This window comes from Wyeomyia smithii, chromosome 3 (genome assembly GCF_029784165.1).
Source record: "Wyeomyia smithii strain HCP4-BCI-WySm-NY-G18 chromosome 3, ASM2978416v1, whole genome shotgun sequence".
Classification (NCBI taxonomy): Eukaryota; Metazoa; Arthropoda; class Insecta; order Diptera; family Culicidae; genus Wyeomyia; species Wyeomyia smithii.
In genome coordinates this window covers 95,676,690-95,692,025 of record NC_073696.1, presented here as the reverse complement: position 1 = coordinate 95,692,025, position 15,336 = coordinate 95,676,690, and the positions used below count along the sequence as shown (strand labels likewise).

Genomic DNA, 15,336 nt, shown 5'->3' with positions numbered 1-15,336 from the left:
GAAAGTACTTACACATTTCTTCGACGGTATGAACAGCCTTCCAGCCCAGTTCCGATTCGGCCAGATTAGCATTCGCGTACATAGCAGAAATGTCGCCTGCCCGCCGTTCTTGAATTACGTACGGTACTTTTACGTCATTTATCGTTTCAAAGGTGTTGATCAACTCCATTACTGATATGCCTTTGCCGGTTCCCAAATTGTACATCTGAAATATTTTTTTTTTAGTTTTCTTTCGACTTATATGTTATTTTTTCAATTGTTCGTGGAAAGTTTTGGTAAACCTAAAAAAATATTCAGAACCTCTATCTTTTATACTGACCTTCAATCCCAAATGCATTTTATCCAACTTATCCAATGCAGCCACGTGCCCACTAGCAAGATCCATAACGTGAACGTAGTCTCTAACCCCTGAAAATTTTACAACAACAACCTCGTGATTGAATATACCATGTTTTTTCGAACGTTCCACCTACCTGTTCCATCAGGAGTGCTGTAATCGTTACCGAATATGGTAAGCACATCTTTTTTTCCGGTGGCGACTTGGCTAATGTAGGGCATCAGATTTGTGAACTGTTTGGTCGGATCCTCTCCAATTCGTCCAGACTTGTGCGCCCCAACCGGGTTGAAGTATCGCAGCGCGATTATGTTCCACTTGGCATCGGCCCGTACGGCATCCTTCAGCATTTCCTCGATAAAATACTTCGTTCTTCCGTACACGTTAGTTACATTTCCGGTTGGATTTCCTTCTGTGATAGGAAGCGTTTCGGGTTCACCGTAAACTGTACACGAGCTAGAGAAAACCATTTTATAAATTCGATGACTGTCCATGACCTCCAGAAGGTTGATCATGCCAATCATGTTGTTCTTGTAGTACAGCAACGGGTTTGTCATTGATTCGCCAACGGCCTTCAGGGCCGCAAAATGTATTACAGAATCAATTTGGTGAGCTTTGAAAATTGCATCCACAGCGTCCTTATCCAGCAGATCGCAACGGTAGAACGTAATCTGCTTGCCAGTGATTTCCTCTACACGCTTGAGCGCAACCGATTCGTTCTTTGCTGAGTTCACGGAGTTAGTAAAATTATCCAAAGCGATGACGCTATAGCCGGCCTCTAGGAGTGATACGACCGTATGCGAACCGATGTAGCCGGCTCCTCCGGTAACCAGCACGTTTCCTTTGCGTTCGCCAGTCATTTTGGTGCTGGTGGGAATTAATGTAATTGGTAATTATTTTTTTAAAGAATATGCTTCACTTAGCAATCAATAGTAATTTTTGAGTTAAGCCCTAATTGGTGCTCTCAGGAAACTCCTATGCAAGTTCAGAAAAGGTTTCTTGACAAGTAGGTTTACAATTTTCCTACAATTATATTCACTTAACTGCGGAAGCAATTGCAATCTTTTAATAAAATAAAGCTTAAAATATATGTAATAGTGAGGATATGTCACCGTTTGTGGCAGAACACACAATAAAAATCATGAATAAATATAAGTAAATAATTAATTCATCACAAAACATCCCCCCCTTAAAAAAAGTTCAGAAAAAGTTCTGAACATTAGGGTTATTATTGAATATAAATGTTGCTCCTTTTTTCTCTATACCTACTACAGCATTCTAACAACATCATTTCAATTATTCTTGCAGATTTTTTTTCGAAAAATAATCTTGCTAAGTGAAATTCAAGATAAAATGGTCGGGGTGCGACTAAACCGAAGCTATCGTTTTTTTTTTGGCAAACATCGAATTTTTGGCAAACATCGAAGATATAACAGCAGGGGATACAGAATTTAATTCATCTTTCATGAAAAAAATAAAATCATTTGAACTGTTCATAATAATATCATAACAAAAGAGTTTTTATGTTGTTGCATGTCCACTCACTCTTCTCCAAGATAACTGGACCGATTTCTACGACTTCTTCTGAAGTTACCTCTCAACTCCATACCAGGTATGGAGAACCAATCCCAAAACGTTCACTGGTTTCATCAACCATTTAGTTCCGAGTTGGGGCTCAGGTCTACAACCAACTAGCTCAACTTTTGTCCAATGCTCTTCAGACATACAAAAGAAAAAAAGATTTCTACAATCTTGGGATTTAACGAAAGGCTCTAATGGCTGGTTTGTCATGTCATGCCTGCAATAAAATTGTCTGAAAATTACTAGCGCCCTAAGTAATCTACAAAGATTGATTAAGATTCGTTTAGGGTTCGAATCCATGATAAACCGTTTGAGTTTTTTCTGCGGCCATCTCATTTAACATGTTTGGCAATTTTTAATGGTAGCAAAAAATTCCAGAGGTAACTATTTTTGATAATTCTATTCAACATGTTTTCCAGTGTAACAATATCTATTCACATTCACAAGAATTTCTAACGTACTGATTAGTCTTACTAATCTGGTAATTCAATTTGTGTATACAACAGTAATTGGTAATGATTAGGTAATTATTTCTTAGTTTTGGTAACATTTTGAAATTTATGAATTCGTTTTATTTTTTATTTTTTCTTATTTTTGGTAAATAGTGTCCTAAAAAACGTTCAACTCGGTGTGAGATTGTCGCAAAGTAATGTTCAATTGTTAAGATTGTAATTCATTATTCCGTTCCTATCTCTGAAGAGGAGGTCATCAAAACCTCTTCCGTACGTACTGCTGTGACAAGTTGATATAATCAATCATATAAAGTGAAAACAGATAATAAATGATCAATAAACTCTCAAAAAAAATCAAATTATTTCTGCTGTTGAACAAGCAGATGCAAAATTCATTTCGCTTAGCTTATTGTTTTACATTTCTAGATGTAAAGCATTACCAAAAAAGTCAAAATTATAAAAGCATCAATATTTTTGCGAAAAACGCAATGGGTAAAAGTATAAAAATTCGTCGCTTGCCACGGTGACAAAGTTACCTTTCTTTCCGTTGCAGTCATTGGAGATGCAAAGATAAACTCTGTCTTCAACAGCAACGATTGTAACTTTTCCTTCTCTCCTTCCCTAACCAACCGTAAGGACGCAGCCGGCGCCGTTATCGATCTATACAAAACGGAAGTTGCTGGATTATTGTTCACTAGTGTTCGACATCGGACCGGGTAGGGTCCGGTAAAAGTCCGGTCCGGTCCAGTCCGAAGTCCGATCGGACCGGACCGGAACGGAGCCATCCGGACTCCAGAACGGACCTGGTAATGCTTTCCGGGCACCGGACATTTTCGGTGAAAAAAAAAATTATTTAATTTAGGTCATAGAACACAGCAAGTTGTTCATTCTTTTTGATTTTCCTCGCTGCTTTTAGTAAACGTCAACCCATATGACCTTGCTCGCTTTTTTAACCTGTAATATATGCTTTAATTGATCACATGGTTCTTTAAAATAGAAAGACATTGATATTTACATTTTTTTTGCTATCTCAATAGTGAACTGAACTGATAGACTCGCACAACTTGTTCTGAGTTTGTGCTTAAGTGAATGCCATCGGCATACATGCTCAATCAGATTGAGAATTGAACATTGAGAAATAGAGTTACCAGTAAATAGTGTCGAATTGTTTTTCGATAGAACTCTATCGGCATTCGGTAGACAACCGATGCCTGACGATCGACGTTTTTCTGATACCCGCGCGTTTGTAATTCCTGCTTTGTGTTGTTTGCTCTCTTGAGAGTCTTGTGTAATCTCTGATGAAATGTATCGATCCTTTTCATAGTATCGGAATCGAGAACTTTAGACGTTTTCACCGTGGGTTCTTTTATTTACGGTTTTTCGCGTCGTTGGTTTTAAAGCGGGATGTATTTTTTTTAGTAAATGTCGAGTGATATCAAATTTATATATCCATTGATTTTTCATGTTCATTGTTTTTTCCTGGTGCTCCACTGCATTGAACTTTTTACCAGTTTCCAAATATCGATAAAGAAGTATCGCACTTTTAACGATAACAATGCTAAATTACTCAATACTTTCGTACCGAGTATCGATATAAGTCTCACCATTGCTCAACGAACAATAACCTGAGTGTAAAACTGTAAGATACAATTAAAAATGAAACGTGCCAGTGAAGCTTTTAAAAAAGTGGCTAAACAGCGACGCAGAGATAATATTCAGGTTCATTCCGAATCATGTGAAAGTGCATCACAAACTATAGATGTAGATTCCGACATTGAGCCACTAGATTCAGACATGAACCCGGCTTCAGAAAATTATTCTGACGCATCTTTCGTCATCCCAGCCGGCAACGTTGCGTGTACCTCGTCCAAAAAAAAAAAAACACAAAAATTTGCGAAAAGTAGGAAAAGAATCCGGCAGCTACTTTCACTAACATATTGGCTCAAATAAATATTCCAAAACTAGGAAAATTGTAGAACCAGCCTTTTTCGTTACTACACTCCAAATTTTTCAATTGAAAATAAAATAACAAAAATATAGAAAAACAAATTGCAAAATTTAGTTTGTATAGTTTTGATTAAGTCAAACACTTTCCTAAATGCATAAAAGTCTTTATAATAATTTTTTCACTAAAATAACGCTCTCGAAAAAAAACTGGCAATTTTTGTTCCCGGACTTCGGGTAGGACTCCGGACCGGAACCGGAACGAAGCCAATCGGACCGGAACGAGCTAGTTCCGATTTTTTATCGGACCGGATCGCTGACCCAACGTTTTCATTCCGATGTCGAACACTATTGTTCACTGAAGATGGCAAATTAATCCCAAATTAGCCATTATACGGTGGTTCTTTACCAACTTTACTAGCTCAGAAGGACGAGCAACTACGAAATGTGCGGTCGTTCAAGCTCAAGCTCAAAATGGGATATAAAAATAGGTCACATCCTAAACGATATTATATATTTCATGCATGGTAAAACATATTTTTTAAATATTTATAGAAATATGTATCAGTTTCAAAATGATTTTGAATGCTTATTACAAAACGTAGAGTCAAATCGCTAAAAAGTTTTAAATATGCTAAGATTTTTGGCTTGCGCGTTACTAATTGTTCGTTGGTACATAAATGTTAGAATGAATTTCGCTACTTTACATTGCACCAACTAAGGTATGTTTCGAACTCATTACTGAGAAGCACGCACAGGCATAACTCACTGGGGGCCTAGAATCGTTCATGGCAGTGAATTTAAATGCGAATTTAACAGATTAAATCGTTCGCGTCGAAGTTGAGCACTTAAACTTCAGTTTATTTGAATTTCAATAGACTGCGATAAACGAAACAAAACTGATCATCATCGATAAAATTACACCTATTCCAATTATGTAGTATAATGACGCTCTATTTTACGGTGCGTATATAACCACTAGTCAATAACTAGGTTACTAAAACTCATTGCGACAATTCGAAGGGCGCTTAGCAAGGTTTTCGCATTTCATAGACGAGAAAAAGTGGTTCCGCTTGCACTTATGCTGAAAATTGTTGATAACAAAACACCGTTTTTCAATATGATTTTCCGTCATAGCTATGGCCGGCCTAAATTGGTGCTTTTCTTATTTGCTTTTATCACTCAAATGGGCCCACAAATAGAACACATAAAACTTTTACCTTGTTCAAGTGGGGTATGAGAAACCAAGCGTAAAGCGGAAGCATGATCGACATTCATAGATTTTCACAAGGTAATGTACTGTACAGTGGCTTTGGAGAAATTAAACTCAATTGAAGAACCGGTTCTTGTATTCTCTCCATCTTACCAGCGTTAGAATGGTGCTAAACGCGTGACTTCTTACGAAGTCAAGGTCATTTCGCCACGTCACAACATAGCTAAAATTGAAATGCAGCACACTAACTGCACAAATTCAGCTGCAGAACCAAGCTACGATCCAGGGAGGAACTTCGAGATTGATGTGGCATCACTTCAGTGTACGTCTCTAAAGAAGATGCGCATCAGTAACGAAAATACCGTTACCAACCTCATTTCATTGATCGACTCGAGAGATTACAAGAACACGAATTCATTTTCAAACTTTTAATCAAAATTTATCTATTGACAAAGAGTCACACTCTTCGTTGTATGATGATATCATCGAACGAGCATTTCCTGTGTACCTAAACCGTCGAGTCGTAATCAAACTTCTAATGCACTTACGTTTCTGAAGAAACTTTGCTATCAAAAAAATGCTGGAACACTGTCTTAATGTTTGTTCTCTTAACAAAACCACATTAACACGCTTCCACTTAGCACCTATGATGATCGGGATCAGGCGTCACGATATTTTATTCATTCTAGAATAACGGCACAACCTACTCGCAGTTTAACACAAAGTGAAGTAATGAGCAGACACCTTGCACGAAAAAGCGCAACTAATTGATGAAGGCACTTAGACCCGACGAGTCCGCCTCGGACGTCCACAAACTGAGCAATGAATGAAGACGATTCAATCAGGTCCCATGAACTGCCACTTCTGGAAGTTTGAGGAAACGATTTTTCTTCTCGTCTTCCAAGTTCCAGTAAATACGGATGCTACGCGTTGGTCTCTCGCGATTTTTGCCTCTCCTTCTCTCGCAGGTTCTGGAGGAAATTCTCAGACGCGTATAACATCACATGTTCATATCCACCTAGATAGCATTGGGGAATATCTATAACATGTTTTGAGATCAATTGTTAGAAACTTTCTCGCCGCTCATTCTTGGTTGTAGCGTTCTTGATGTTTCATAACAAAGTGCATCAAATTTTTCTATCAAACTTTGATAATGACATTGTAAATGTGCTGTACTAATCTGAACATTCAATAAACTAAAAAAGTTTATTGGGTGTTTTTATTTATGCTTTACAATTTGTTTTAAAAGAAGACACGAGCAGTTTGTAATACAACTTAACAAAAATGAGTTAATAATATAAAATCAAATATCTTAAGGGTAATCATCATATTAATTTGTTACACCTAACACATCTCAAAAACAGTTTTTCGTTTAAATCTTGAGAATTCAACGCGTTGACATATCAGACTTAATCTCGATTTGTACAGTTGTACTGCCACTTGTATTCCAGACCAAGAACCTTTCGCAACAGAAAACAGGTTTCGATGCAAAAAGGAAGAGAAAGCAGATTTTTCGAGTTTTGACCTGCATGACCCATTTCGTTTAGACATTTCCATATATCATAGCAATGCAAAGTTTTGGCGTTACATGTATTTCTGTTTTATGACGTAGTTGTCGGATTAGACAGTTTATGCTGTCAGTTCCGAGGATACTTTTTGATTCTACGAGCAGCAATTATTGTCTTAAATGTGTCTCCAAGTAATTACTCGCTTTTCCCCCTCAGTTTCTGTTGCAAAGGTTGCAACATATTGCCAAACTGGGCTTTCTTTCCCAGAAAAGTTGGTCTGAGATGTTCTTAACTGGATGGCGTTCCGTTATTCATTATCTTATTACCAATTTTTTCGAGTTCAAACAACTTTCGAAACAAGTCGTTTTTGCTCGAGCATAATAAAAAAAAAACGCAAATATTTTGTGATGCGTGATACGACCGTATAGTTCTTTTAGCGTATCGATGCCCCTTTTTTCAGTGAAGGCCAGGTAGAAGAAAATAATTAGCATAATTTAATATTCATATGTGCCATATAGTTTAAATCTCACACAAATCGCCCAGATTAGAAATTGGTGCCTTTATAATCAATACCGTTCTGTATTCGCATTTAAAATAAGTTTTTTTTGACGTAGGACTACGTCTAACCGCACTATATTGAGATACATTCTGAGAAAACTAAAAACCAAGGTGTAACGCCGGAATGACAGATTTCAAACGGTAATACTTGTGTAACCACATGATGGATTACAATGATCAATATGTCGTTGGATTGATAAAATGATGGACATTTTTGTGATACTTCAGTGATCATTATTACTTAATTGTTCAACAGTGAAAATTGGTGAAAACTTTCAAGATCGAATTTCCCCTACAATGAACCAATCACGTGCGCGCATGCCTGGCACAGACTTCATGAGTAGACACAAACCATGGCGCATGTAAACGTAAAATTGATTCTTGAAATGCCACGTCGTGATTGATTTTTTGTTACGATTTCGGACATTTTAAACAACTATTCCATTTAAAATACAGCTTCGAAAAAGTATGAATATCCTTGGTTGGATGAAATTGAATTAACTATTCTTATACATTTTTCAAAAGTCTTGAAAAAGACTGTTTCTGAACTGCTTGATAAAGTTGTGTGCTGGGCTTCGGCAGATTCCTTCGCTGCAGCAAATTTGTTTACTACAAGTACTGCCCTTCCAAGCATAGTTGTCCCAGCGTGCATAAGTTTTGTGTAGAACATGGGACTACTATGATTGGAACGGCAGAGTAGCCTTTCGACAGCCCATCACTTTCATCACAACTATTTTTCTCCGTCTCCAGTGTTAGCGCTAGAATCAGTCAAATGATTAGAGTTCGTTGTCTAATCCGAACAGGAATATCCAGCGTTCCACTAGCTCCAAACAGAAATGCTGCGACCGCGACGCGCACAGGTCTAGCTCAAAATGCGAAATGACTGAACGCGCGGACGGTTCTTTTCCTTTTATACTCGCACACTGGCAACTGATAAGCTCCGCCCGGTTTAATTTTTCTTTCATTTCCTTAGCTGCATATGTTCCCGCAATCACACGCAATGAGAAATTATCTCAAGCAATCTGCGGCAGGACAAATGAATTCAATTTAAGTTTTGATTTATGACGGCTTGCCACTGCTCGTCAGAACCCCCAGAAACGATTTTAAAACACTAATTGCCATGGAATTCGATTTTGATCTTACATTACAACAGTATTGCTGCCGGTTGAAACAAGCTAGCGCACCGTTTCTGAAGCAAAACGAACCTGTTATTATTCACTGTCCATTCACTGGGCTCGAAATTCCCATCGTTGAGTAAAATTGAATTAACTTTCTTTATAAATTTAACAAAAGTCTTGAAAAAGACTGTTTGTGAACTGCGTGTTAAAGTTGTCCAAACAGGAACATCGGGAGTCCGCTAACTGCAAACAGAAATGCTGCGACCGCGACGCGCACAGGTCTAGCTCAAAATGCGAAATGACTGAACGCGCGGACGGTTCTTTTCCTTTTATACTCGCACACTGGCAACTGATAAGCACCGCCCGGTTTAATTTTTCTTTCATTTCCTTAGCTGCATATGTTCCCGCAATCACACGCAATGAGAAATTATCTCAAGCAATCTGCGGCAGGACAAATGAATTCAATTTAAGTTTTGATTTATGACGGCTTGCCACTGCTCGTCAGAACCCCCAGAAACAATTTTAAAACACTAATAGCCATGAAATTCGATTTTGATCTTACATTACAACAGTATTGCTGCCGGGTGAAACAAGCTGGCGCACCGTTTCTGAAGCAAAACGAACCTGTTATTATTCACTGTCCATTCACTGGGCTCGAAATTCCCATCGTTGAGTAAAATTGAATTAACTTTCTTTATAAATTTAATAAAAGTCTTGAAAAAGACTGTTTGTAAACTGCGTGTTAAAGTTGTCCAAACAGGAACATCGGGAGTCCGCTAACTGCAAACAGAAATGCTGCGACCGCCATGGAATTCGATTTTGGTCTTACATTACAACAGTAATGCTGCCCGCTAAAACAAGCTAGCGCACCGTTTCTGAAGCAAAACGAACCTGTTATTATTCACTGTCCATTCACTGGGCTCGAAATTCCCATCGTTGAGTAAAATTGAATTAACTTTCTTTATAAATTTAATAAAAGTCTTGAAAAAGACTGTTTGTAAACTGCGTGTTAAAGTTGTCCAAACAGGAACATCGGGAGTCCGCTAACTGCAAACAGAAATGCTGCGACCGCGACGCGCACAGGTCTAGCTCAAAATGCGAAATGACTGAACGCGCGGACGGTTCTTTTCCTTTTATACTCGCACACTGGCAACTGATAAGCTCCGCCCGGTTTAATTTTTCTTTCATTTCCTTAGCTGCATATGTTCCCGCAATCACACGCAATGAGAAATTATCTCAAGCAATCTGCGGCAGAACAAATGAATTCAATTTAAGTTTTGATTTATGACGGCTTGCCACTGCTCGTCAGAACCCCCAGAAACGATTTTAAAACACTAATAGCCATGAAATTCGATTTTGATCTTACATTACAACAGTATTGCTGCCGGGTGAAGCAAGCTGGCGCACCGTTTCTGAAGCAAAACGAACCTGTTATTATTCACTGTCCATTCACTGGGCTCGAAATTCCCATCGTTGAGTAAAATTAAATTAACTTTCTTTATAAATTTAATAAAAGTCTTGAAATAAAATTGAATTAACTTTCTTTATAAATTTAATAAAAGTCTTGAAAAAGACTGTTTGTAAACTGCGTGTTAAAGTTGTCCAAACAGGAACATCGGGAGTCCGCTAACTGCAAACAGAAATGCTGCGACCGCGACGCGCACAGGTCTAGCTCAAAATGCGAAATGACTGAACGCGCGGACGGTTCTTTTCCTTTTATACTCGCACACTGGCAACTGATAAGCTCCGCCCGGTTTAATTTTTCTTTCATTTCCTTAGCTGCATATGTTCCCGCAATCACACGCAATGAGAAATTATCTCAAGCAATCTGCGGCAGGACAAATGAATTCAATTTAAGTTTTGATTTATGACGGCTTGCCACTGCTCGTCAGAACCCCCAGAAACGATTTTAAAACACTAATAGCCATGAAATTCGATTTTGATCTTACATTACAACAGTATTGCTGCCGGGTGAAACAAGCTGGCGCACCGTTTCTGAAGCAAAACGAACCTGTTATTATTCACTGTCCATTCACTGGGCTCGAAATTCCCATCGTTGAGTAAAATTGAATTAACTTTCTTTATAAATTTAATAAAAGTCTTGAAAAAGACTGTTTGTAAACTGCGTGTTAAAGTTGTCCAAACAGGAACATCGGGAGTCCGCTAACTGCAAACAGAAATGCTGCGACCGCCATGGAATTCGATTTTGGTCTTACATTACAACAGTAATGCTGCCCGTTAAAACAAGCTGGCGCACCGTTTCTGAAGCAAAACGAACCTGTTATTGTTCACTGTCCATTCACTGGGCTCGAAAATCCCATCGTTGAGTAAAATTGAATTAACTTTCTTTATAAATTTAATAAAAGTCTTGAAAAAGATTGTTTGTAAACTGCGTGTTAAAGTTGTCCAAACAGGAACATCGGGAGTCCGCCAACTGCAAACAGAAATGCTGCGACCGCGACGCGCACAGGTCTAGCTCAAAATGCGAAATGACTGAACGCGCGGACGGTTCTTTTCCTTTTATACTCGCACACTGGCAACTGATAAGCTCCGCCCGGTTTAATTTTTCTTTCATTTCCTTAGCTGCATATGTTCCCGCAATCACACGCAATGAGAAATTATCTCAAGCAATCTGTGGCGGGACAAATGAATTCAATTTAAGTTTTGATTTATGACGGCTTGCCACTGCTCGTCAGAACCCCCAGAAACGATTTTAAAACACTAATAGCCATGAAATTCGATTTTGATCTTACATTACAACAGTATTGCTGCCGGTTGAAACAAGCTGGCGCACCGTTTCTGAAGCAAAACGAACCTGTTATTATTCACTGTCCATTCACTGGGCTCGAAATTCCCATCGTTGAGTAAAATTGAATTAACTTTCTTTATAAATTTAATAAAAGTCTTGAAAAAGACTGTTTGTGAACTGCGTGTTAAAGTTGTGCAAACAGGAACATCGGGAGTCCGCTAACTGCAAACAGAAATGCTGCGACCGCGACGCGCACAGGTGTAGCTCAAAACGCGAAATGACTGAACGCGCGGACGGTTCTTTTCCTTTTATACTCGCACACTGGCAACTGATAAGCTCCGCCCGGTTTAATTTTTCTTTCATTTCCTTAGCTGCATATGTTCCCGCAATCACACGCAATGAGAAATTATCTCAAGCAATCTGCGGCAGGACAAATGAATTCAATTTAAGTTTTGATTTATGACGGCTTGCCACTGCTCGTCAGAACCCCCAGAAACGATTTTAAAACACTAATAGCCATGAAATTCGATTTTGATCTTACATTACAACAGTATTGCTGCCGGTTGAAACAAGCTGGCGCACCGTTTCTGAAGCAAAACGAACCTGTTATTATTCACTGTCCATTCACTGGGCTCGAAATTCCCATCGTTGAGTAAAATTGAATTAACTTTCTTTATAAATTTAATAAAAGTCTTGAAAAAGACTGTTTGTGAACTGCGTGTTAAAGTTGTGCAAACAGGAACATCGGGAGTCCGCTAACTGCAAACAGAAATGCTGCGACCGCGACGCGCACAGGTCTAGCTCAAAATGCGAAATGACTGAACGCGCGGACGGTTCTTTTCCTTTTATACTCGCACACTGGCAACTGATAAGCTCCGCCCGGTTTAATTTTTCTTTCATTTCCTTAGCTGCATATGTTCCCGCAATCACACGCAATGAGAAATTATCTCAAGCAATCTGCGGCAGGACAAATGAATTCAATTTAAGTTTTGATTTATGACGGCTTGCCACTGCTCGTCAGGACCCCCAGAAACGATTTTAAAACACTAATAGCCATGAAATTCGATTTTGATCTTACATTACAACAGTATTGCTGCCGGTTGAAACAAGCTGGCGCACCGTTTCTGAAGCAAAACGAACCTGTTATTATTCACTGTCCATTCACTGGGCTCGAAATTCCCATCGTTGAGTAAAATTTAATTAACTTTCTTTATAAATTTAATAAAAGTCTTGAAAAAGACTGTTTGTGAACTGCGTGTTAAAGTTGTGCAAACAGGAACATCGGGAGTCCGCTAACTGCAAACAGAAATGCTGCGACCGCCTTGGAATTCGATTTTGGTCTAACATTACAACAGTATTGCTGCCGGTTGAAACAAGCTGGCGCACCGTTTCTGAAGCAAAACGAACCTGTTATTATTCACTGTCCATTCACTGGGCTCGAAATTCCCATCGTTGAGTAAAATTGAATTAACTTTCTTTATAAATTTAATAAAAGTCTTTTTTAACAAGACAAGAACGAGCCAGTATTGTCATTCGCTGGGTGAGGGTAGGGAGAAGCTTTGTGCTGGATATGTCGTTGCAATGAAACCTAATGAAAATAGAGCTGTGAAGAAATTAAAATCAATGATTTGAGCATGTAAAAATCAAAGATGTGGTAATTCTTGTTTTCTTTCCTCTTGCTCACTGTGTTGTGTGTCAATGAACGATTACTCGGAGTAGTCCTACGTCAATAATGCGGTTGTGTGTCAGATATAACCTTCTACTTTTTTTGGAAGCAAGAGCTTAAAATCGGTATTGTTTACACCCCGCCCATTAATGCTTTCATCTATGAGAACTACATTCTATTACAATTAAGCTATAATTTAGGTTAAACAATATTATTTCCAAAATTACTTTTTAGTATTTCAAATCGAGTAACATCGGTAAAAAACACACAAAAAATCTCACAACCCATAACATATTTTATAACCGTAACCGAATTGAATCGGTACAAAGACAAATATCTTGCATCTATTAGATAGCAAAGTAAATAGTGCGAACGTAATAACTCTGCCAAAAGTGCATTGTTCAAATACATTTTAATAAAAATTTAATAAAATAATTTTTATTTTTTAATTATAAACGATTTGAATTCACTTCACAATTAAAGAATGAATAAACTCTAACTAACTCTAATTCAAATGTCCCTAGTTCAAATTACTTCATTCACTCTGTAACCAAAACCGGAATAAAATTCTAGTCCACAACTTTGTAGAATTACTGCTAGGTATTTCTAAATTCTTTATGAATATAAAATGTCGATGTTTACGAATAGTAAATCACTTCTAGTGTGTAACTTCCGATGGTTCCACGGGTTTCACGTTTATGATGAACAATAGAGCAGCGTGGTCCGTGTCGTCCGACATCCTAACGACATGCCCAGCCCACCGTAATCTCCTGATTTTCGCCATTTGAACGATGAGTGGTTCTCCCAGCAGCTGATGCAACTCGTGGTTCATCCGCCTCCGCCATGATCCATCTTCCATCTGCACTCCACCACAGATGGTATGCAACACCTTCCGTTCGAAAACCCCAAGGGCACGTTGGTCCTCCACGAGCATGGTCCAGGTTTCGTGGCCGCAGAGGACTACCGGTCTGCTCAGTGTTTTGTAGATGGTCAACTTCGTGCGGCGGTGGATTTTATTCGAGCGGAGCGTCCTCCGGAGTTCAAAATAGGCTCGATTTCCTGCCATAAGGCGTTGACGAATTTCTCTGCTGGTGTTGTTGTCAACAGTCACCAGTGAGCCCAGATACACGAACTTGTCTTCCACCTCGATTTCATCACCGCTAATATGAATTCGTGATGGGAGGTTCACACTGTCTTCTCTGGAACCTCTTCCTCTCATGTACTTGGTCTTCGATGCGTTTATGGCCAGTCCAATTCGTCCGGCTTCATCCTTCAGTCTGATGCACGTCTCCGTCATCTTCTCAAGGGTTCGTGCTACACTATCAATGTCTTTGGCGAAGCCAAAGAGCTGAACAGACCTTCTAAGAATCGACCTTCTAAGAATCGATACCAGCCCTACGTATCACACCTTCCAAAGCGATGTTGAATAGCAAGCACGATAATCCATCACCCTGCCGTAACCCTCTTCGAGATTCGAAGGGACTCGAGAGTGTCCCCGAAACTCGAACTATGCACATCACCCGATCCATCGTCGACTTGACCAACCGTGCCAGTTTATCCGGAAAACCGTAAACGGGCATAATCTGCCATAGCTGATCTCGAACGATTGTGTCGTATGCCGATTCAAAATCGATGCACAAATGATGTGTGGGCACGTTATACTCACGGCACTTTTGTAGGACCTGCCATACCCCGAATATTTGATCCGTGGTGGCGCGGGCACCCAGAAAACCCGCTTGGTATTGCCCCACGAATTCCCTCGCAAACGGTGATAGTCGACGGCACAGAATTTGAGATAGTACCTTGTAGGCAATTACTAGTTGCAGCAATTCAACTTGTCGCCTTTTTTGTAGATGGGGCACACTGTACCCTCCATCCTCTATTTCTAATATACACCGTTTAACAATGCAATATATTAAAAAATATCCTAGAAATATCAAAATTTCTACGAAGTACTAAAAACATATTTTGGTCCACCAAATTTTTAATTTGGCCCACCTTTATATCTACAGACGTGTATGGAAATAGTTCGGACTAATTATATTTAAGATCATCATCGGTATTTTTAGAGCAAAAATAGTGGGTTTGAGGAGAAAATCCTTCTGCTGTGAATTTTTGTAAACTTTAGGCATCTAAAAATGAAATGATTTGGCTTATAGCGGTTTAACAGGCATTCTCATCCAATTTCATGTCGTTAAATGTGATAAATTGCG

At 38.9% G+C, this 15,336-nt stretch overlaps 1 protein-coding gene across 2 annotated transcripts in view; it reads right to left on the bottom strand.

Moving 5' to 3' along the window:
* Positions 1-15,336, bottom strand: part of LOC129732902 (UDP-glucose 4-epimerase-like) — a 28,032-nt gene that overhangs the window by 367 nt on the left and 12,329 nt on the right. Inside the window, exons 1-4 of one of the 2 annotated variants that reach the window (XM_055694309.1) lie at positions 6,073-6,404; positions 474-1,201; positions 320-408; positions 13-205 (exon numbers count right to left, since the gene is read on the bottom strand). In XM_055694309.1, the coding sequence (XP_055550284.1) occupies positions 13-205; positions 320-408; positions 474-1,194 (1,003 nt within the window). In that variant the 5' untranslated portion in view covers positions 1,195-1,201; positions 6,073-6,404. Of the gene's footprint in view, positions 1-12; positions 206-319; positions 409-473; positions 1,202-6,072; positions 6,405-15,336 lie in introns of those variants that run through there. The other variant, XM_055694310.1, reaches the window with a different exon arrangement.